Raw genomic sequence first — 25,011 nt, forward strand, 5'->3', positions numbered from 1 at the left:
AGTACACTTTACTACATTATCCACCACTGTATTGTACGACACTCCATTTAATGACACGCCACTCGACAACAGTAAACTGTACGATTATGAAAAAAAATATATTAACATTTTTAAAAACATCGAAATTCAATAAAAAAAACAAAGGTTAAGGCTAAGTTATAGTTAGGGAACTTTATTTCTTCTTTGTATACAAACCAAACTCAAATTACACAGACAGAAATTCTAAAGTTGTAGTTAGAACTTACATTTATGGTTTATGCACCATTTTTAAATTATTATAAGTCAGTTATAACTCATCCTATACATAGGCACCACCTACAAACTACTATAATTCCTGCACCGCCCTACACAGTCTTGCCATCTCACTCGCCACACTACATTAACTATAACTCGCCACTCTACCATGCACTGTCTTCTGACAAATCATGTGATTTCAGGTGGCATAAGTGTTGTTATCAATGCTATGAATTACCATGCTATAACTTATGTAATATGTAAAGTATATGATTTAACGAGCCATAACTAATGTACTATGCAAGTGTATATCTAGTGCATGGAGAAGGGGAAAGGTATAGTTAATGTAGTGCTGTGAGTGAGGTGACAAAACTGCACATGGAGGTGCACAACTTATAATAATTTGAAGGTGGTACACAAGTATGAATGTGAGTCATATCTTGAACCCATTAGCTGGACACAGGTTGTGCAAAATTAAGTCTCTCTCCCTCCCCCTCTCTCTCTCTCCTTCCCTCCTGATAACTACCCCAGGGAGCCAGGATGGGGTGGGAAAAACAAATATTTACTAATGAGATAGGGCTTACAGAGAATGATCTCGGAGAGATCTTCCAGAGGGTGAGGAAGGCATGAAGTAAAAACATCCTCTCATAAGACAGACAGTAATACATCACTATTTTATCAACACAAAAAGGTTTGCAGCGGCAGCACTTTAATAGTAACCAAGTAACTGTGCAACTCTTGACATACATTATGGACGGAACACACTGGCTGTTTGAGTAAACCTGATCACATGATTATGATGTTCCATCTAATTGTGTTTAAATATTAATCTCCTTTGATATTTAAGTCATCAATCAACAAACACTAATTGAAATTTTAGTTTTTTGTGCTAAGGACAGAGAGATGTGACATACAAAAGTTACCTACCGAAGTAAAATCCTTCATGCTTGTATTTTGGATTGAAGAACCGGCCCTTTGCTCGTACATTGATTTCTGCTCCTTTTTCGATCAGGTACTGTACAATATCAAACTGTCTTCTTTCTATTGCAATATTTAGAGCCGTCTGACCTGAAACAACAGAAGACAAATGTATCAATCAAACAGAACAAATTGAGAAAATCTTTTGTAAAATCACTGCTGATGAAAGGATAGGAAATGGTGGCACTAGCAATTAGAGTGGTCCTTTTATTGGACAGATGCATCCTCTCCATCTCCCTGATGCCTCTGCAAGCAGTCCTATGAGCTGTAATGGTACATTGTGGAGATGAAGAGAATATAGATGCTGACATCTGCAGGGCCTCAGCGCCCATAGAAAATAAGTTACTTAGCTACTTAATTAGTAACACAGATTCACATTCTGATTCATTCAACATCAGCAAAGTGGGAAACCCACGGTACTATTAGAAAGATGTGTAATGTTAAACATGTCCCAGAACACATCTTTTTCATTTAGTAAAATAAACCACACTTTAAAGCTTTAACCAAACAGGTTGTATCATCGTCTAGAACACTCCTCCCAGAGGCTTCAGTTCTCTCAGATTTTCAGAGCACAAGTGTGAAGAAGTACAATATCAAAGAGAATGTGAGCTTCTCAGGGGGGGAGGGTCAGTTCCCATGTTAATCTATGAAAGATACAATCTATTTATCTATCTATCTATCTATCTATCTATCTATCTATCTATCTATCTATCTATCTATCTAGCTATCTATCTATCTATCTATCTATCTATCTATCTATCTATCTATCTATCTATCTATCTATCTATTTCACTACGCGTATATTGGTGCGTCTGTTACGCCCTTCAGAGTCTTCTGCTCTTCTTTCCAAGATATCCACTCTGACGGTCAGATTTTCAAGATTGTTGAACATGGTTGTGCGATCTGGTTTTATCGTTTCGATTGTCTGTTCAACTGTTTTCATCCTGTCCACTAGCTTGTGGTGCTCCACCTGCAACAGTCATCGCCTCAATATCTTGCTGCAGCGCTGTTTTCGTATCTGCGATTGCTGCTAGTATATTATCAAGGTTCTTGTGAAGGGCCAGATCCATTTGCTCCAGTTCCTCGGTTCCCAGAGAATTGGGTGAGGGTTGGGCTTCCCCCTCCTAAGTGGATACATCTCCTTGTTTCTGCCACGGTTTGCCCATCGTGGAAGAGCATCCAAAATCCGGAGGGAAAAAAGTCAGTCTCACAGCGCTCAGAGTCAGGTAGTGGCACTAGTTCCCACTTTAGTTTGCGACCGGCCACCACCAAGTCATGTCACAGTGGCCCGTCTGGCAACTGTCCCCAGTCAAGTTTTGTATTGCCATATTCAAATGTTATCATTGCCCATTATATTTTTCCATGGTATCTAGGAAGGGCCTCCTGCCAAGCCCCTCAGCAGCTTCCTAATGTTCGAATGCGTTTTCCGTGTTCTACACTTCAACTCCACTTCGCGCTCAGCAGCAAGGCACCCACTCAAGGCTTGTGTCCCGTCCGGGCCTTCACGACTGCTGCATCCAGCAGCCAGAGCCACTCTCCCCCGGGCTTAATTAGTGTGTCATGTACGCCACACACTGCTCCAGGTGGTGCGTTGTTGGCTCGCTGCAGCGTGAGTAGCTCCTGCGACTCCTGTACAAATGTTCAAACTTCCTGCCCCCTGGGAGCCTATATCCCCAGCTCCTCTGGAGCCCATCTGGACAATCTCAAAACTGCAGGCCTTCCTCACAAGCCGCCACTGCTGAATAGGGCTCACGCTGCCTCTCATCAGGCGCTCGACCAGCTCCCAGCGCACCACCCAGGCCGTCCCTTTACGATCAGGAACAGCAAAATTGGTGCTTCAGAACACCGCAGCTTTTTCTCCTTCTTGCAGTGCGGGCCGGCCCTCCAGCTGGGGCGTCACCACAGACCGCAGTCTCCAACATTATCACCACCAGCCACCGGGCTCCAGGACCAGCCCCCAGCACACCACTCGGGTCCTCCCAGTCAGGTAGGCAGCAAAAGTGGTCCCCCAGCGCACCACAGCCGTTTCCCCTCTTCACAGCGTGGTCTGACACTCCAGCAGGCAGCCGAAGGCCTCTAACAGCCTCCCCCGGGCTCTACGTCAATGACAGTCCTCGGCTTCCTGGCTGTCTCTGTTTATTGGACGGCACGTCTCTGCACTGCTCTGTCGCCTCCCCGCTGACTCCCCAGCAGCGATCTTTCTCAGCGGTATCTGGCAGTCACGCGACTGTTCTGACAGCAGGCCGTTATAACCAGGGCCAGACTGGGAACCAAAACCGGCCATGGGAAAGTGCTCCGCCGGCCACCCCAGCCACCAGGGGGTTGGGGGAGGGGGGTTGGGGTGGTGCGACCGCGCTCTTTGCCAGGGCCGGTTTTCAGCCGATTTTGTTACAGGGCCGTTTTTGCAGCAACGCTGAAAAAACAGCCCTTTAACAAAAACAGCCTCCAGAGGCCCAAAACCGGCCCCACCCTTGCGGCGCACAGGGGGATTGCCCGGTGCCCGTAACGGCCAGTCCGGGCCTGGTTTTTTCAGGATATATTTTAGGCCACAGCCGAGCTCTTCACTCACTCAGCTATCATGCTTCGTGCCCAAGCCAGGCCCGAGGCTCATATGTTTTTGGCATTGCTTCATGTGACCATAACAGAAACCTGGCATAAGCCAATTGTCCTGCTGATGTGTTGACTGGGTCAAACACTGATAATAAAATACAAAACAGCATTTCCTATTTAAAGTCTGACTAATTCATACCATTGCACCTCATTTATCACAGTCAGAAAAAATTACTTTGGTACCATTGATAAATCTGCACAAAATTCTCCCAAAAATGCTCCTTTCTCTAAATGTGATTCTAATTGGTTGTTTTTTCTATTTATATTTTATATAGCGCTATGCTTATATTCCGCAAACTACTACTAAGAACTGAACCACATATTTAATACATAGAATTATAAACTGATACATATATACATAAAATCATTTGTGTACATAATAATCATGAAATATAATATTAACAATTAGTTCTAACCATAATATTGCGACTGTGGCTGACTAAGCCACTGGTAGCTATTTAAAAGTTGCATGTGATTACCTTTGTAAGCCTCCTCTGTATATTCGGCATTCACAAGTCTCTTTAAGAAGCCGGTTTCTTCTGCAAAGCACAGCAGACATTCCACAGTTTCTTCAGTGTTGTCGTTGATGTTTAATAACGCCTTCATTAGGCAGGTTTTCCCAGTATCAGTGGAGGTTAACGTGCTCATGAGAAAATCTGTAGATGAAATGTAGGAAAGGGGTAAGTTAATGTTTTATTTTTGTATGCAAGGACATTACAAAGTGTTTTGGTTTTTGCTATGCTACATAATTTAAGTAAGTGGCCCTCCGTAAAGGAAAAGCATGAACCCTGAAGAGCAGACCTGGTGTAAGAGGCATAGGTGCATTAATGTTAAAACCTTCCCCAGACAAACTGAGAGGTTTGGAAGCTGTTCACCGGCTGTTATAGTATTCATTCATTTTAGTTTCTTAGACTCTGCTGATAGTTGCTGTCTGAAAGAGGTCAGCATAAATTCATAGATTCTTTACCCAAATATGTTTTTTTTTACCTTAAAGTGTTTTTTATAAATCTTGGTAAAGCTAACCCATCAGAGATTTCAACTACTTTACGACCCACGTTTCATTTTGGGAAGGACAGGACAGAGCCTATCAGGGCTCTCTACGCCGGTGCCGCCCACGACTGAATAGCAGCACCACTTCATTGTGAGCTTGAAAATATTGATGATAAACATATGAGGACGACTACATTTTGTTACTAGGAAGAATCCAACGGAGCTATGGGCCACAGGAGAGATCACCTAGAGGAAACTCATATCCTGCACCTATATTGTCTTACTTCATCTATTATTGTTAAAGGAATTTAAAATAAAGTTTGTAATCACCCTCCTTGAAAATGTCCTATAGGGGAAGAAACATGTGTCAGCTGATGATCATGTCCTTGGTTGAAAGCATATAAACACAGTAAAGACAAAGAAAATATATCACATGATCTTAGACTTATGGGCTGATTTTTCTGGTTATTCGTCCTCAAACAGTGTTATTTAAACAAATTGTGCTCCAGTATATTGTCTTGCAAGGGTTTTCTGCCCATAAAGTGTTTTAATAAATCTTGGTAAAGCTACGGTATTAGAGTGTTGAACTACTTTATGAGGACCACACCTAGGTGCAGTTGCAGCCGGCATGGCTCGCCGGTGGGGGGGCAAGCGCAGAAGGGGTTGCGAAGGGGGGTCACGCCAGGGGGGGGTCATACTTAAAAAACTTACCTTGAGACTGGGTCCTGCATCTTCTCTGCTACTGCTCTCCTGCCTCCGACTCGGACAGGAAAAGGTAGCAGGAAACCAGGCTCCTTCCCCTAAGCCAATCACAACGCTGCAATGCAGTGTTGTGATTGGTCTGAGCATCGTGACACAGCGCTCAGCAAGGGGCTGGAGGGGTGGGCATGTTATTGCAGCCTGCATGGAAAAGGGGAAAGTGCGCGTGACTGGTTGGGGCGGCCCGAGAGGGCTGACCAAACAGTAATTGTACACTCAGGAGTGGGAAATGCGGTACTCCCCTGCCCTGCTCTATAAGCAGAGCAGCCAGGCCCACCCGCAAATGCAACATAAAATGGTAATAACTAAACGTTATTACCGTTTTATGTTTTTGCTTCTCGCACTGGGAGAAAGCAGTGGGGCGACGCTCCTCCGCCATAACGGAGGAACCGCCACTGCCCAGCTGAGATAAAGAGAAAGCGACCTATTGCTTTGGTGTAATGAGCATTCTAGTATTACCCTCTGACCCGCAAATGACGTTAGGCGTTTATTTGAGATGGTGGGTATTTTCAGGTTATTTCACATATGTGTGTTTTAGCACATGTAGTCTTGGGGATTATAATTCATTGTAAAACATGAGATCTCTATCATGACTAAAGCCCTAGTCTGGAATACAGCTTACCTCTCACAGACTGCTCCGGGAAGTCTTCTGCGGCCGTCTTGGCCTCCTCAAGCAGACGGCGGAGCTCTTCTACTTTCCCCTCTGCTGCTGCTCTGAACATTGACGACTTCAACTTTTTCCGGAGCATCTTTGGGACTACTTGAACTGCACGCCAGCTATGGCAACACAAAAATAATGTTTATTACTAATTACTTTAACATTTACAGGAGCATATTGATTTCAGTCTTTTTCAGAAAACATTTGGCTGTGCTCATGTAAGATAGGATTTAGTTTGTCCCCTCTGTTATTATTCACTGGTATAATGACTCGCTAAAGATCTGTACTGTATGATACTGTCTTGATTAAAGTCGCCCTTTTTAAAGGTAGCCCTTCGAAAATGGGTCTTTTAGCAAGTACATTGTCAATTTTTAAAAGCTCATTTGGTTGAATGTTATTACTCCTTCAGGTCTACTTCTTCACATGATAGGCGTTACCCACACATCAGACTTTTTGCCCGGAGAACAATGGTTTACTAAGAACTCACTTAGGATAATTTTAAAACAATTCTGGTAAACAACTCACAAATGCAATGAATGCCATGAAAAAGGGAGAGCTAGCGGATTCACACATATTTATTTCAAAATATCGTACAATTTTCAAACAACTGCTGATTATTGTGCTCAATGTCCTCTGTGATCACCCAGTGATAAACAATAGCTACGGGTAGGTATGCAACGCAATTGACTAGGGTAAGAGTAGAAATACTGGGTCATTACCTGTAGGCACATAGAACAGTCTCTTGGAAATCAGGATGAGACCTAGTACAATTCTTGAACTGTCGACGTTTCGACCCTTTTCAGTCACTTACACAAAGTCATCATCAGGACACTGTGTGGAACATAGGCATTAGTGCCTGTGATAAAGGGATGAGCGAAGACTTGTACTAAAGGTCCTGTCTAAGAATGTGATTGTATTGTAGGCAGGGAGCTCACTTGTCGCCCAGGTCCAGAGTATAGAACTCCCAGCGACTTTTGGAGCTTCTTGCTCCAGACTACTGGGATAGAAAACTACAGTTGCATTTCTTTAAATATTATCTCCATGTATTTCCTATTGGATAAGCAGAATTATGCTTCTCTATTCTCACAGCTAATATTATACATTGTTTAATAAGGGTCCAGAGATTTTTGAAGCAGGAAGTTGTTATTTCAGAAGAAGTTTCTTGGTTCAAGCAACTTTCCCAATTGTGCAAAAATGTCACTGCATCATAGGTGTGAGTTGTGGGACAGCCACAGACAATCAGGAAGTACCGTTTATATGTTCAAATAAGCAGATCGGAGAGTGAACCTGCATTGCTTAAGAAACGTGTTTTACGCAGTAGGTATCCTATTCCAGCCAAGATATTTGTATAAAATATCTGCTGTTTAAATTACAATGTTCTAATTTTAGTATGCTTCCACACCTTTATTGATGGTATTCGCAAACACTGGGCTGAAACATGTAAGAAAGGACAGCTGCCAATGAAAATCTGGATTTCTTATGCCTTATTGATTTTGTGATTTTTTTTATGTAACTGTCCATCTGTTTAGACATGCTAATGCTCTATTCACATGTTCTCGAAAAATTAAACTAAAGGATAAACAATACATTTAAATCATTCTGACTTGTTTTCCACAATTCTACTATTGTGGGAAAGCACAGTCTATATTTTCCTGCTAACGTGACTATATAAAGTGTATTCGTAGGTTCAAACATTTAGTAAGTTATACATTCATTTGTGAAAATAAGAGACAAAGATAAAGTGAGTGCTGAACTGGGAGGATAGCCGACCGTCCATGAACGAGAATAGTGGAATCAAAAGGAATAATCCTCTTTTTCCTTCTACATCCTAATAAAATGAATTTTCTCTTAAAACGCGGTCCCGCACAGAAATACTTACAGGCTGCTTACGGAGGTTAAAGATGGAGGTGTAGTAGTTTGAGGCGTCTGTGGGGAATCCATGTCTTCACCCTGCCCAGATACACTGCACAATCAAAACAAAACTATATTAGTTTTGGGAAACTCAAAATACAAAAATAAATGCAGGCAGGAAACATTGCGATAAACACCACTGAGGCAGTGTGGAGAGCAGAAAAACTCATTATACCTTGAATAATATTTATGTTATTAATTGAATTGTTATGTAAGACATGTGTGGTCGAATTATGGTCAGCGATTTGACTGGTATTCGTGGCACTTGTATTTCTTGCCAAAGCATGATGCCCTTGAGATGGCCGCTCATTCTAGGCACATTCTAGATAATAATGCAGATGACATCCAGGCGTCATTGATGAATTTCAGATTTGCGCATCGAGTATTTACCATTCAGGCCTTCCATCGAAGGTCCTGTCAACCCTGGCTGCTTCTAGACATTCCCATGCTTTTAATACTGTCACTGCAGGCAAGGATCAGATTTTACTGTCTCTCATTTCTACAGACGCTTCAACACTTTCATCTTGCGGTGGCATCTACACAACCCCACGATGCCAGACTGTATGTACGAGGAGCCCTGGGGGTATAGTATCCTGCATCACTGATGACGTTTGTTTGTGAAAATGTGGCTCGGCTACGGTTGCTAATAAACTTCAACAATTTAGAATTTAGACCTAGAGCTATTTGATTACTAAAATATGTCCTCCAAATATTTAAAGACAAGTAGGAATGACTGCATTCTAACCAAATGAGAGATTGCAAAAGGAGATCGAAGCACAGCAACGGTGCAAAGGGGCCTGGTTGATGCTGTCATAATTATTGAGTATACATTGCCATTGGCGCCCAGGAACCAATGAAACACCATGAGATTGGTCCATTGAATCATTAGGATTGAGTGGTATTTGACTTGCAGCGAGGTCTTGTCTTCTCTCCTGCTACTGAAGGCTGTTCCTTTGTTTGGTGTTAAGGTGTGGCAGGGAAGAATCATCCCATTTCAGTGGCAAATCTGGGTGCCAAGATGAGGGTGTTTAATAGCCTGATCCACAAAGCTCTTTTTATGACTTTGTGTGACTTACCCCTAACTCTCCAGAAGTTCCACCCATCATAGAAAAAAGATGTGTGAATCTGGCCCGAAGGTTTGCAATGGCCTTGAGTGGCTTCTGCAGACCTGCCAACAAACATCGACCGGCGTGTGTCACGTGGTTTTCACGCTCTTCGCACGGCCACCGATGAGCACCAGGTGACCTGTAAATGGTCACACACTGTTGATTTTCAGGTCATTTGTAGCAGACTCTCTGCTCTGTCGCATCCATTGCAGGATTGGTAACTTCCCCAGGACAAGCAGGCACGTTGGTGTCTGCTCTCCAGGCAGTGCTGCTGGTGCTCCAAAGCCTTACCCTTTCCATGGCCTCCCCCTCTCGGAGGCCCATCCCCACTCCTCCAACGTGGACCTCATGGTGGACATCATTTCAAGATTGTCAGGTCAACTTCAGTGGCCCTCTGCCTTCAGCCTCCTGCATCTTTAAGAAATTCAAGGTACAATGTGGAAGTAGACTCTCAAGACTTCTTGCTCCAGAAGCCTAATGTCTCCTGCAAGCTTCCACGTGAAGGGACATTTCACTGTGATGCCACTTTCGTAAGTGTGTCTCTGCACAAAACTGAACCTGAGCTGCAGGTATCTGCCTAGCATCCGAGTCAAGTCCCGAGTGGGAATGAAATGGACTCCTGGGTATGTTTACTGTGCCATATACTGACTGAGCTGCTGGGCCCGCATCTAGTATTCCAGGGTGTTGGACATAAGAACCAGACAAACCTTGCCTCTTTCCCACTTTTTCTCGAGTAGGGGGTCCTGGCATTCCCTTCCCTCTCCTAGACCCCATTTCCTCACTCTTCCTCCACCTCACACAAAGACGTTTGTGTTAATCTCAGAAGTAACATCCAAAGTTTAGAGCGTGCAGTCCGTAAAGTAATGTTTTCGCCCAGTCACTGTTCTAAGAGCGGGCCCATGATCACGTTTCACAGACTCCACAGGGCCTGCTGCTGCGGGTGAGTCTACCTGTCCTCCTGACATCGGCACAGCTGCTCACACTTGATGAACAGGAAGACACATGCTTTGTGTGCTGCATCACTTCAGATGAGCTGCTGCAGTAGGGTTGCTCCCACGTCACAGACAGCTTTGTGTTAGTGGACTAGGCAATGACACAGAGAATTACTATGCACCCCTCATCACATGGTGCACTGGCTCAACACTTAAAAGTATGCTTCGTTTGTGCTGTGCCAAACTGCCTAAAGTCAGCAAGGCACACTACATGGGGATCGTCAAACATGCCCAGACATTTCCCTATAAAACGGAGTTGTTTGGATTCTTCTTCATATTAATTATGTTGGTATGTATGGCTCTCAGAATAGAGCCGCTATCATTTATTTCAGTTTCTAAATGGCACAACTCATTGCTATGACGTTGCTACTTCGTAAAGACCTTGCAAGCATTTTCCACCCTGTCAAAAATCAGTCTCTGGAAGCCTGTCAGCACAGTGCTGCTTGTCTGCAGAAAGCGGCATTCACCTGTTACAACGCATTTTTTACAACGCACTACCACTACAACGCAGGCATTACAACGCATACCATTACAACGCATAGCGCTGGGGGGCGCTCTAGGATAAGAGGTAAGTTTAATTTACTATCCAACACCTTCCCTAGGGTCCACGGGGACTGGAGTTAGAATAGTAAATTATACTTACCACTATCCAGCACCCCAAAGCGCTATGCGTTGTAGTGGTATGCGTTGTGAATACCGCGTTGTAATGGTATGCGGAGTAAAAGTATGCGTTGTAACGTCATACATCCGCAGAAAGCACAGCGGCCTGACTGGGAAGGAAGGCAGGGACTGTGGTGGGAGTTGGTCAAGGATGGGGCAGGGATAAGTGATAGAATAATATGTGTGGCTCCCCTGTTAATCCTCTGTCACTGCACAGCAGTTGGAAGCAGGGGCAGGTGATTTTGGGTGCCACGCTTAACATAAAATGATATACAACAACTCTAGCTTCGCTCTCATTGTCGATTTGATGTCACTCAGAATCCCTTGGTGAAAAACATCCCCGTAATTCACTGTTACCCATCTATAATTCTATGTATGGTCAAAATATATTTATATGTGGGATCTCGTACATGTTCATACTCTGTAAGTAAGTAACTACGCGCATGCAGTGAAACAGGGTGATGTTCTTCAGGTGGTGGCAGCGGCTAGCAGAAGCCGGCTCATTGTACTTGGGTGAGAGGTCTGCTGCTGTAGGGAGATCATTTTGGGCCTGTTTCTCACATGTAGTGTGTGGGTTGTTGTGACCACAGTGGTCCGACAGGACATAGGACATAATTACTATTGCCACATTATTCCATGGAGGTAAAACTGCCCATGGAAATATTGACACTGCAGGGTTTATTTATTCCCAGGTGCGAGTTTACATCACCATTCCGAGTTCCACAGCACATAATGAGGAATAACAGAGTAATCCTGCTTCTTTTCTACCTTTGCAAGTTGTGAAAATCATGTTTTTTTTATCACACACATTTCTTCAGGCTAAATCCCAGGGGTCAGTACAAATTTTGGGAACTATTAGTAATCCCTTAAATTCAGATGTGTGTGCAATCCCCACTTGTGTTCCTGCGCACTTGGAATGGGACGGGAGGAGCCTTGCAAGTGGTATGTGCTCAGTGTCATCTAAGCTGCTGGACAGACTGGCTCAGCAGGATGGTTACTAATGTGTCTGGCTTTGTCCTGCTCACTTCTGTTGCTGCTTGATCCCCAACCAACTTAATTACACTTCCTCTGTCCTCATTTAGCACCTATTCTGCTGCTAGCTCGTCTGTTAGCATCAACCTCTACATTTAGATACTGCAGGGACTATGTACATTTTATGTTCCTATGCGAGCACTGCACTCCGCAGACCTGTGTTTGGCCTGCACCCCTAGGGTGCGCAGGAGCATAGCGGGAGGTTGCTCCTTTAGGTGTATTGCCCCTGCCCTATTGTCAAATGTCAAATGTCAAAAGCTTTTGTATAGCGCAACAAATCACCAGAAGAGGTCTCAGGGCGCTTGGCAAAAAGAGAGGCAACAACCTTAAGGGATGACAAAAATGGTCACGAAAAGGGGGAATTAATTAGGAAAGATCCAAGTTTTCAGACCCCTGCGGAACGCTTGGTAGTTAGAACTAGTATTGAACTCTATTCCACTCATGGCGCGCAGCACACACGATCACTGGGCATTCCGAAAACAGATTAAAACCTGGCTGTTTGCATCCATCTAGTATAGGTGTATGCGCATGCCCCGCTCCCGTTTCCATGGACCCAGAAAGTGACTATACCTGTCTGTCTTTCTTCTGGCCTGCATCACTTTCCCTGGTTTTCCGCCTGCGAGCGCTGGGACACCCCGTTGTTGTGGCAGCCATGCGCTATACAAGCACGTTTAACATAACATAACATAACAACCAAGCACATTACACAACGGTGCTTACACACATGCAGATACTCACATGCACTCACCACACTAACACATCATGACATCAAAGCATCACAGAGTCAAGCAGTTCCATTACACTACTCACAGACACGCAGACACACACCAACACACCAAACTCAAATGCCCCTGATACACACACAAGCAAGGGTGGATTGCACTGTAGATGCTTTTGCCATTACTGTTCTTTGAAGCGTGGACCGCTGTGGCACATGCACCACATGCTGTGTGTGAGCGGAAGTGTACACTGCTGCTACACTTTTACCATGTATGTGTGTGCGCATGTGAGGAAAGTTTGGAATCATGCTGCACGTTCTGTATCTATTCTGTGTGCTGGGGAAGATCGGTGAAAACCTTTTCAATCTACACAATTCAAAGCGGTTACTATCAGTGACTGCTGTGTTCAGCTTTTTATCGTTCAGAAACTGGTCTGACATCATTGCATAGAAAGCTTCAGGTAACCTATGTATTTTGTAAGCTCCCAGAACAAATATTTGATAGGGTTTCAGAGCATAACCATTAAGTACAACAGGTTTTGGAGTTGTCACTGTAAACATTTTATTTCCACACAGCATTCTCCACCCTGTCAAAAAGAGGTTAATACCGCTGTGAGGTCACAGCTACAGTACAAAGTAACGGGGTTGCTGGAAAAGTGCAAGAGAGCATTGACAAAGACATTGTAATTGGAGGGAGGAGGAAAGTGCAAGAGATGGTGTGGACATATTGCACTACACCTGTACCACTGGGATCAGTGGCATTTGAGAAGATGATAGGGAGAATCTGGGTTGTATCAGAGCGAGAATGGAAAGTAAAGTAGTGATTAAAGAACAGTCAAAGTGGGAGCCTGTGTCAGAACGAAATTGGGAAGAGAATCTTGCAAGAGTTTTGCAGTTTTCCTGGTTATTGAAGGTTGTGAGAGTCACTAGACATGCAGTACAATTGTTGGATGGGAATGTGTGAAATAATATGTGGATATGTGGGCATGCTTAACCTTTCCACTGTTATTTTGATCATTGTATCAAAGTGATATATATATATATATATATATATATATATATATATATATATATATATATATATATATATATATATATATATATATATATAATTATATATATATATATATTACCTACTGGCGGTCGCCAGTAGGTAGTTATAGTTAGGATTTTTTTCAATGCAAAATCTCAAAATTCTATTTGGAATAACTTTGGCGCCGGTTGACGAATCTGCCTCAAAATTTCCTCAAATTTGCCTCGCAGAGCTCTGGTCCTTCTCTGAAAGTGTCGGGGGGAGTCGTCAAGCGGGGGCCGAGATAAAAGGGGGGTCCCAAAACTTGTTTTCCCCATGTTAATTTCCATAGGGCGGTCGACCTCAGTTTTAGCCCCAACGGCTGAATCGATTTCCACCAAATTTGGCAACATTGTAGGGACTGGTAGCCCGATGTGCCTTTGCTATGTCTCAAGATATGTGCTCCAGTGGTTTTTACGAAAATGAACTTTGAAAAAATATATATTGGGCTACATTGGGCTATATATATGTTAGAGCCCAAATGTAGCCCAATGTAGCCCAATGTATCCCAAAGATGGCCACCAGAGACAAAAAAAAACAAATGTAGCCCAAATATCAGCCAGATGTAGCCCAACTATAGCCCAATGACAGAATGTCCCAGAGTGTTCTAAAGAACAACTAGAGCACTAACAGTCTTACTCATGACAAAAGTATGGCACACCTGAAGTCATCTTGATTGGAATAAAGTGTTAACGCTTAAAACATTTAATTTGCAAAGGAACAAAATGAGGGGGTTCATTTTGCCAAAGAAATTATGATTAGTGCTGAAGAAAGAAAAATTAGGGCACATTTTGAGTGACTTCTCAAATCCTCTTATATTTCATTAAAAAAATTCTGATATGCAGTCTCCTAAGATGGCCACCAGAGACAAACGAGCCCAAATGTAGCCCAAATATCAGCCAGATGTAGCCTAACTATAGCCCAATGACAGAATGTCCCAGAGTGTTCTAAAGAACAACTAGAACGCTAACAGTAACTATATGGATGAGTATTAGTGTGTAACAGGATGTATAGGTGTAGGAGTACATATGATGAATAAGTACATGCATGAGTGACTATATAGAAATGTTGGTGAATGAGTGGATGTGTATGTAGATGTTGGAATTACCTAATAAGTTGTTGTAATTGGTATTAGTTTCTCCTTTTTTAAGAAAATGTTAGCTTCTATTTTTGAATGTGTGTGTCAAAGGTTATTTTATGCTGATAGGAGGTCTGCCACTTTGTCACAAGGATGTTGTCATCAGTGATGTCATTTGAGATGTCATCAGTGATGTCATGAGTGATGTCACTGACCATGTCATGAGTGATGTAATATGTGACGTCATCAGCAGTGCATTGCACGGCAAGTTATAGTGAGTCCAACTAACTATAACGTGGGAATTTCAATGGTTTTATGCGAGTAAAATTTCCACCTAACTATAACTGGTGTGAAACCTATGGTTTTTCAGTGAATATATATATATATATATAGTTAAAGTAGCCCTAAAAGTGTCAAAAGAAGGTCAAGCATACTCTAGCTCAGCCTTGTACTAAAGCAAGCACCACACAAAACCACACTGGCATAGAAAGCAATGGTGGCATAGATTTAAAATAGCACCCCATTCATTAACTTAGTTCAATATTTAAAATGATGTGTACATTTTAAGTGATAAAATATTACATAAATGTATTGATTTATTATTTAACAATAAACTTTATTTTGAAAAAATTTTAAATGAAGTTTTTAAAAAACTGTAAACATATTTTACGTCAATAAAAAAGACACCTTCTTTTCACATTTACTAAATATTATGAAAATTAAAAAAGATTAAAAAAATATGAAGCTACATCATAGAATATGTAACTTATTTTATTGATTGCATATTTAATTTGACGTATTAATGTTAATGTTATTTTATTATTTCTGGGTTAATTATAAATATTGTAAATGTTTGTAGATTATGTATCAAAATTGAAGCAGTAACTTGGAAATGGTGAAAAGCAAAAACAGTGGAGGGATACTTATAGGCATAAGAGTAAATTCACATGTGAGTAAATATACACATGTTCTTTGTGAATTGGCACTTGATGCTTACTCGAAAATATAATTTTTAGCATTTACCTATGTCTGATGTGAGTATCCATGGGCTTGGAAAAGACTGGGGCCGTCATCTTCATCGTTATTAGAGGCTCAACAGGTTCCAGCTCAAGAACAAACAACGAACTACTGAAAAAATTGAGCATAACAGTGTTAGTGACATAAAGGTTACACAATATGAGACAGCAAGATAGCAATTAATCACTTTGTCACATTTTTCAATAGGTGAGCCAGATTTGGAATTTTTTTTGTTATTACATTTTTTTCAATTAACAAAATGTACTGAAAATACTTCACTGGCTGTTTATGGATGTGAGGATTATATTTAAAGTCCTCTACATTGTCTAATATTGCGAGAAGATCTTAAGTGTTTACAACTTCTAGTCTATACTATTAGACAGACAGGAACTTTTGATCCACAACTGCACACCTCTTTACTCAATAAGCCTTCAAATAGCAGAAACATGGAGACACATGTTTGTAGTCCCGGGTCTAAGGCAATCGAACGTTTTGAACCCAAACCCATCAACTTATGTTCAGTAATTTGAATAATTCGACAGGGGAATGGAGGTACCGACGGACAGAGCGGGGCCTCACACTCCCGAGCGGTTGCCGGGTGAGATGAGGTCTTCATCCACACAACGCTGGGAAGAAGACATGTCTCTTCCCTTCCAGTGGACTCACATTCTTTCAAGTTCCTGGTAGCTATGTAACTTGTTTTCAGTACATACTGTTATGTCACATTTGATACAAAAAGATTTTTTTCAAAGTTGCAGTAGCCATATTGTATTTAAAGGTCCTGAAGAAAGCCAGGGTAATTCCCTACTTGGCTGAAACATGTCGACCGTTCTGTATAATTGCCATAGGGTAGTCTTACTACTCGGCATGCTTTTAATCTTGACACTTAGTCTTTCGTTCTGAACCTATGTCTGAGTCTAAGTAGCCATTTTTAAGTACCACTATCATTGTAGCACTGCACAATATCTCTGCATTGAGTTTCATGGCTAAAGTACTGACATTTACTCCTACACCGTCATTACTAAGTCGGATGTGGGGTCTAATGCTGTACCAAACCCTCATATGACGCATTCTCCAGCAAATGGCTGGTCTGATGGGGTTTTATTTTCAGCCTATGCACCTCAATGACAGGTGCTCATACATGCTTTCAAATTTTGTTCATGGTTTTTCACATAGTTGGACACCATTCCCTTGACTTGGTTTGCTCTCATTGTTTTGAACGTTAAGTATAGGGGATTGAGCATACAGGTCGCTAAACTACCCCTTGACCCTCCACACACCCTTTTGTCTTTTGATATAAATCATCACCTCACCAAAAAAGAACAAGCAATTTGAGGTTTAGGATTATGAGCTATTGTAGGTCAGTTTAAAATGATGTCTAATAGAGATGAAAAGGGTAATAATGGTTGAAATACTATAAAAAATAATTTCGTATATGAGATTGTGACTGTCATCTTTGTTTATCATCTTGCAAAGTGGTAAGATATTAGTTGTGATAAGAGAACAGAGCAGAGACTACCCCAGGGGTCTCCAACCTTTTGTTTATGAAGAGCCACTTATGATCAAATAAAGTCACCCCGAACCACTGATATAATTAGTGTTGCAATAGGGGCCACATCAGACATGATAACTTCAGTGGTGACCCCATGCAAGATTGTCAACAGTGATCACCTCAGTACATCAAGCCTGGTTACCAGCAGTAATGTAAAAAGGCTTTATATAATGGGAATGCCTCTCCATGGGTAATACACAACACCCATAGCTGCAGTACCCCTAGCACCAAAGTAATATTATGAGTAGTACATACCCCCAATGCCATATGATTACTCAAACATCAGATATGAATTTATGTTGGAAAGTCAATTTTTTTATTTTTAAACATTTTTTTTACAAACGTCAGTTTAAAGGGTTTGAAAAAACACACATTTCCATCTCAAATACATGCTTTTTAGGTTAGGTATAGGTGAATTAATTTAACAAGCACCATTTTCTAGAGAACCCTGGACTAGCCAGTTTTATCTCTCATCGTTTTCTTTTCATGGATTCCTTATCGTGTGCAGTGTGTTACGGTGTGGTTTCCATGAAACAACGTTCTAAATGTATTTTCTTAAGGAATTGCTAAAAACATTAGCAGGAATGTGTGAACAATCCATGTAATTGCACAGTGATAAATATATCAGCTGTAATTTGACATTTCAGGTAATGTAAAGAAATTCCAGTCTTGTGAAATAATTACAACATATTTCCTTTGACAAGAAAGGTCACTAACTTATGGAAGCTTCATGAACTGATGTACTCCTTCATCAAGACAGCCGGTGAATCCATGAGGAAGTGGCAGCAGGGTGTTGCTCTGCCAAGACTCGGGAACTGGTTTAATTAGAAGAACTAGATTACTTTAAAATACCACCTGTATATTTTTAGCCTCCCCATTTATTTTCTGGTGACCTCATAATACGTATTTCTATACACTTTCGAAGCTACTTCAAAATGATTTACTCGACGACCAATGTTTCATGTGTTTCACTATGCTTACATTTTGAATCCTGAGCCTGCCTTCAACACATTTCATCAAACACGCATGAAAGTGATGAAAGGAATGCTTGCAAATAGTATAACCACTGGCAACAGCTCAGGGTAGCATTCCAACCCATAATTTTTTTGCCCACAATGCCACCTCAGATTAGACAAAGCCATATGTAAATCACCCTTGGTCCTGCCCCAATAAGAACAGACCAGCCCAAACTGCCAAGCCTGGTCCACTCTGAACCGGAGCACAAGGAACACAAGACGGGGTTCACACGGATTTGAACACATTTAAAGCAGTCTTGCAAAATGTTGAATGTTTTTTATGTCTAGTTAGAGACGTCAGTTCTATTGTGGCTAATGCTTTAACTATACTTAAAGGGGGTTTCTAGTCTCACACAATGGAGTTTTACTCTATTACCAAATGATATTGGCTGTTTGAAATATCATTCCGCCTCCTGTAGAGGGCTTGCACTGCCACGCATGGTGAACTATTTTATGTCTATTTTATGCCTCACTCCTCACACATTAAATATTGTATGCCATACATGAACACTACAGAGAAAGAAGTTCTTTTTTATTTTTTATTCCCTTCAGTAGTTTTTTTTAATATTTCATTCATATCACGTGAGCGAGTCTGACTTTAAAATGTCACCCCACTGTGCTATGCAGATCATTGTTTACATCAGACTACAACATGGCAGCCCCTTGGCTTTGGTGTTATCACGTTGCCACGCCTTTTCCTGTTGTATCCTGCTACCTGTTTCTAGCAACTCCTTTGTTGACCATCCAGTCTCTCTGTCTTCCTCCCATCAACCCTGCCTTTATTGCATCACAGTTACCATTTCTCTCTCCCCCTGCTTCCCATTGCCTCCAAACTTGTGCCAGTCTCCCTCAATCCTCTGGTCACTATCTCGGTATGGCGTCCTGACTACTTCAGTCAATCGTGGTCTCCCAAGCAATGTGTCTCCCTTCTCTCTCTCTCTCGCTTTATTCTGTTGATCCAATTTGTCTTTTCCACAGTGGCCTTGCCAATCCTCTTTGGGGTTACAAAAAATCCAAGGAGGCTGTTTCATATTATTTGGAGTTTACACAGTTACCCCAACTATGTAAACTCCAAATAAAATAAAACTTTCTCCTCGAATTTTTTGTAACCCCGAAAGAGGATTGGCAAGGCCACTGTGTTGGCAGTGTGAATTTCTCCAAATACCCTATGAGTGGCCATTATGTTTTTGACCTTAGGCGTGACTTCTGACGGAGGTGGTCGGCACAATTTCAACTTCAGGTATTGGAAAAAGTCATCCACCAGGATGAGCATGTGGAAACCATCAGGAAGACTCCCAAAATCCGCACTGACTCATTGCCATGGAGCTGTGGGTACTTCTTCTGTGATGACTGGTGCCAGAGGCTCCGGCTGGCCGGTCGCTTGACAGGCAGGACACTCTGGGCCCGATTCACAGAACTAACTTAAGACAAAAACCTAAATTTATTATCATTTTCGTATTCACAGAAGGCACTTACTCATTTTGGTATTCACAGAAGACACTTACTCATTTCACTATTCACAGAAGTTAGGAGTCCTAACTTTATGACTCCTAAATGCCTTCTGTGAATACCGAAAGTCTTAAAGTTAGGATTTTTCACAGTTTCGGAGTAGTAAAGTTAGGACTCCTAAACGCCTTCTGTGAATACCTAAAGTCTTAAAATTAGGATTTTTCTCAGTTTAGTAGTAGTAAAGTTAGGACTCCTAACTTTAGGACTCCTAAATGCCTTCTGTGAATACCGAAAGTCTTAAAATTAGGATTTGTCTCAGTTTAGTAATAGTAAAGATAGGATTCCCAACTTTAGGACTCCTAAATGCCTTCTGTGAATACCTAAAGTCTTAAAATTAGGATTTTTCTCAGTTTAGTAGTAGTAAAGTTAGGACGCCTAATTTGTGAATGAATGAGTGTTGGTCCCCAAAGCACCGTTCAGAAGCCCATCGCCATCGCTAATAAATGCTGGTGCTTCTTAACACCAAGAAGTCTTCAATCCACCTCTTGTTTCAGTAATGGCATAATGGACGATGATTTTTCAGTGTTTTCTTTTCTTCCGTCTTCCTGCTTTGTGTGTTTTTCTCACTCTTGCTCTCATGAAATGTCTGATAAGGTAAAATAAGTGTTGGTCCCAAAAAATGAGTGCCGGTGACCCCACACCAGCAGCCACTGGCTCAAATTAAACACTGACCACAGATCTACTAGTAAAAAAGTTCTATATTTTGGGTCCAGTGGGCTCCGAAGTCGTTTTGTATTATTGATAGTCTCTAGTCTGAAGGGTAAGTTTATAAAGTTCAAGAAGCATATCTACCCAGTTTAGCATCATAATTTAACAACTTTGTAAATTTTAACTTATAATTTTATATATATATTTGTGTAAAGCCTGGCTTCATGCACTCACATCATTGTTTATTGTGCAGATAAACATCTAGTTTCTCATCAGCACGACCTCTTCACATTCGGAGGCCCTCCACAATCTCCGATTCAATCAAGGCGTTACATCAAAGTTTATATTTCGGGCCAGCAGCTTGCAACCGTAGGATCATTACTCTCCTGTTTGCGAGCAGGGACCCAGTTCTGAAATTTTGCAGCTCATGTTCCCTTTCTTAAATTGTAGTGCTGTCCCAAGGTACAGTGCATTGGTTAAATCAATCTCTTAACCTACTGCTCTCTATTCCCAATACATTTACCATTTTGCTTGTCCAAATCATGGCATATTGGGCACATCTTATAATGGCAGTGGGGGTAAAATATGCCGTGTGCAAAGGATCGGATTGGGAAGGCGGGCACTTGGGCAATGGCCGAGGAGCCGGTATCCGAGTACTAGCTGTAGGGTGCTTTTTTGGGCAGCACGGGGTCCAATTTGGGTGGTGTCTGTGTTGTTTGGATGCTGCCAGCGGCCCAGTGGGTACCTAGCTGGCCTTTCTGGAAGCAGATGGGCCTCCATTACCTCCCTTTTACCAACAGGCAGAGGTGTCAGTCCCTTTCCCTCGCTGGTCTGGCCCATTGGTGTATGCCGATTGAGCGGGGTTAGGGGGCCTGAGCTGAAGTGGCCTCATTTGTGTTAATGTGGGGTTCACCAGTATGAACTAATTTGTGTTTTTTTTTATCTAAGTGAAGTTAAGAAAACATGAGACCCACCCCCTACTTTTCCTAAAACTTTGCAGAAGCAGTGTTTTGCGGAATGGCAACATGCAAATGTGGGCCACTTTGTTTATTTAGCGAGCCCAAGCCTATTTTTTATCCCAATCCAACCCTGCGTGTGCACATAATTGAGTTAGGTAAAAAGAAGCAATACTTGACCCTTTTTTGTACATATTAAAACTTTCTCCCATTCTACTTCGCTTATCTGAATTCCACAGTCCCTGTTCCCTACCAGTTTAACCTGTAGTGTCACAACATGATAGGCAATAAGGGCACGGTCCTTTATTCATTAAAAAGGCAATTACAGAATATAGCACTTTTTCTAGTGGCAGAACTGGGAACTCACTCCATGTTATACATGCTGCTTTCGTCATTCTTGAATAAAGACGAAATTGATCTGTTTGTACATTGTGATGTGTTCAAGTATCTTCAAACGACCTAAAAAAGCCCCTACTTATGTCTTCCATGAACATGCGGCCAACTTCAACCTATTATGTTACTCCAACTCTGTAAACTATTTACAAAAATGCTTTAGAGTCTGTATGAGGGCTTCAGCTTCGAACTGGAGTACTTTCAGAACATTCTTTGATGCCCTGCCCTGTACCATAGACTATTAGGGATGCCAAATGGGTAACATCCTGAACCCATCTCCACAGGGTTCCAGAGGTTATATTTTAATATCATGTATTCATGACATCCCAGTAGTATATTCTTCCCTGTTGAAGTTACTACCTAGCATCCCAGCTCCAACATCTATTGAAATGGTTAGAAATCTAGCCATTTCAATAGATGTTGGAGCTGGGATGCCAGATAGTGACTTTCTAGATCAGGAACTCCCAGACGCTACTTTTACAGGGCAATTTTGGTGTTTGTAGTTTGACTCTGGGTGCAGCTCCTGTCCATGTCAGTGTGGAAAACAAACTATCTTGTTCTTTAAAAATACATCTCAGTTGTGAGCAAAAGAACTCCTGAAATATGTATTGGCATATGGGGAAAACCACCACCTTGAAAACTGCAAATTTGCCAATCATAGATACTGCCAATTTAGTCCATAAGGGTGTATATTTTATTTAATTATTTTGAGAGTTTTATAGAGCGCGAACAAGACCCTTGTGGATATCAGAACGCTTTACATTAGGTCAGGTTAATTATACAGCAAATAAATGCAGGTAAATCACGTGTCCATAGTATTACATTAAATCAAGTTAATTATATAACAAATAAATGCAGGTAAATCACGTATACATAACATCTTTTGCAAAGGAAAGCAGTAGGGTAAATAACAGGACAGACCCGTTGCATCAGGTCAAGGTTAGATAGAATGACTAGGTTGTCTAGTTGGACACTTGTCATTTAATTTACACACTGTTTTCATTGCTCGGTCTGCATTCAAATCAGCATACTCTCCCTGGTCAAGAGCTACTCACACTCCACTATATTTCAGGCTTTCAGCTTGTCACTACAGCCTCAGGTCTGGAGGAATGCTCTAGGAGGGTCTCAATTATATTGTCAAAAAACTTGATTTGGTCCATTTTATTTGCAGACCAGAGAGGGCTCATATTCATCTAACATTAGCATTGGCTTGCAAAGAAAATCTTCTAGATATGAAAGTGTGTAATATACATACAGAAACACCATATAGGTAAATTTACTACTGTAATGCCGCATTAGCCAGCAGTTCCATGATCAATGCAAGTAAAAAGCTCTGGATCGTACCTCTCTCCAATAGCCAACCCTCAGCTTGCAGCAACTAGATCTAATCCTACCATGAAAATCTATTGACAACAAACTAAGCAACACATTTTCTTTCGATGCCATCAATATCTTTGGATTGAGTACCTGAGAGGCTGTCATGAGGTTTAATAGTCAAATTTATCCAGTTTCGTGTTCTTATTGCTAATCACAAGCATAACCCAACATATTATAGTACACTGCTACATCATCTAATAAAGCACCAGTGGAAAGTGCAAAGGAGAGGGAATGTTGTGTGTGCCTGTGTACATGAAACAGCAATAAAATATGTTGTTTTGATATTTAATCACTGAGGTGTCTTTGCGCACTTTTCTCATTGAGAATGTGGGTGGATTAACACATATGAGTGATCCTACTGCATACCATAAATAGTATGGTTTTTGAATCTCTAGAAAATGTGAAAGGGATATTGGCGCAGCCTCTAGAATCATTTTTTTCCAGCTATTGTGGAATCTTGAGAATTCCAACTTCTTGAGACAGGCAGAACCCAGGTAGAGTTGCTGCAAACTGTGATAGCACAACTTTTCCTAAGGTCACCCATATGCATTTGTGACCAAGTAAACAACAAAAGATTATTACAAGACTGCCTCCCCAATTGAATGGGTGTCAATGTGACTGTCCGCGACTGGAATAGCAAACATCCAAGAGGTGAGGGGAGGAATGCTTGCAATTTTTCTACCCACTGGCAATCGCTCAGGGTAGCATTCCATGCCCATCATTCTTTTGCCCACCATGCCATCTCAGATTAGACCCAGCCATATGTAAATCAGCCTTGCCCCTGCTCCAATAGGAACATTCCAGCCTGGACTGCCAAGCCAGGTCTTCTCTGAGCCAGAATACAAGCAACCTAAGACCATTTGCCTTAATAACCCCTAAGCCTCCAGCAGATACTCGTCTTTTTGTTCTCATTTCTTCAGCCTCTTTCTGGCTTTCGCATCATAACACAACCTATCGTGAACCAGTTTTCTCCCCAAAATGCTAGCTGCCTGAACATCATGCGTTGCTGGATACCAGTAGCACGTACACGAATCACATTGGCTTGCAAAGGCGAGCAGGCCAGAAAAACAGCATAACCCAACACCCTCTATTCTAATGCACATCTCCCACCCAGAACTTGCTGCATACAAGACTCAGGTGCACCTTGAAATGCGGCAAAACTGAACATGGTTTATAGAAGTGTGGAAATAACCACATAGCTCATGATGGGAGGAGACGGTGTCGATAATTTGCATTCCTGCTGATCTAGGCACGTGTGACGTTTTCAAAGCGTGAGTAACCTGACATCCCGGCATGTCTGAGTCGAAACAGGGTCACGCCCCTCCCAGAGGCATGCTCTCTGCCTACTAGTTTTGGCAGCTAAAGTGGGTCGATTTCTATCACATCCCAGCGCCTGCACGTGCGATGCATATGTGTTTATAAACAACGTGATTACACGGCCTTCTTAAGAGCTGGTTTTGTCCTGTTAACTGCGGATGAGTAAGCACGGGAATAGCCCCTTTCGTGAGTTCCATTTTCTATGAAGTTTCATGTTTTTATTTAATTTTTTTACAGCAGAGTCGTCGGAAGATGAGACGTAACCCACAGCGATGTGATAGGAACCTCCCTTTAGTAATGCAAATACAATATTCCAGTCTTTAGAAGTTACAGGAACAATACCTGCCTATCATGGGAATCCCATTCCTGGTCACAATTTTTCATTTTTCATAAGCTGAAATAGCTCTATCCCCAAAATGTGTAGCCAG

At 41.9% G+C, this 25,011-nt stretch overlaps 1 protein-coding gene across 2 annotated transcripts in view; it reads right to left on the reverse strand.

The window, feature by feature from the left end:
* Positions 1 to 25,011, reverse strand: part of TRPV3 (transient receptor potential cation channel subfamily V member 3) — a 75,929-nt gene that overhangs the window by 35,771 nt on the left and 15,147 nt on the right. The window contains exons 3-7 of one of the 2 annotated variants that reach the window (XM_086955017.1): positions 15,822 to 15,923; positions 8,109 to 8,192; positions 6,194 to 6,348; positions 4,302 to 4,478; positions 1,162 to 1,302 (exon numbers count right to left, since the gene is read on the reverse strand). In XM_086955017.1, the coding sequence (XP_086811143.1) occupies positions 1,162 to 1,302; positions 4,302 to 4,478; positions 6,194 to 6,348; positions 8,109 to 8,192; positions 15,822 to 15,923 (659 nt within the window). Of the gene's footprint in view, positions 1 to 1,161; positions 1,303 to 4,301; positions 4,479 to 6,193; positions 6,349 to 8,108; positions 8,193 to 15,821; positions 15,927 to 25,011 lie in introns of both variants that reach the window. The other variant, XM_086955016.1, reaches the window with a different exon arrangement.

The sequence above is a fragment of the Lissotriton vulgaris genome, chromosome 2_1 (genome assembly GCF_964263255.1).
Source record: "Lissotriton vulgaris chromosome 2_1, aLisVul1.2, whole genome shotgun sequence".
NCBI lineage: Eukaryota > Metazoa > Chordata > Amphibia > Caudata > Salamandridae > Lissotriton > Lissotriton vulgaris.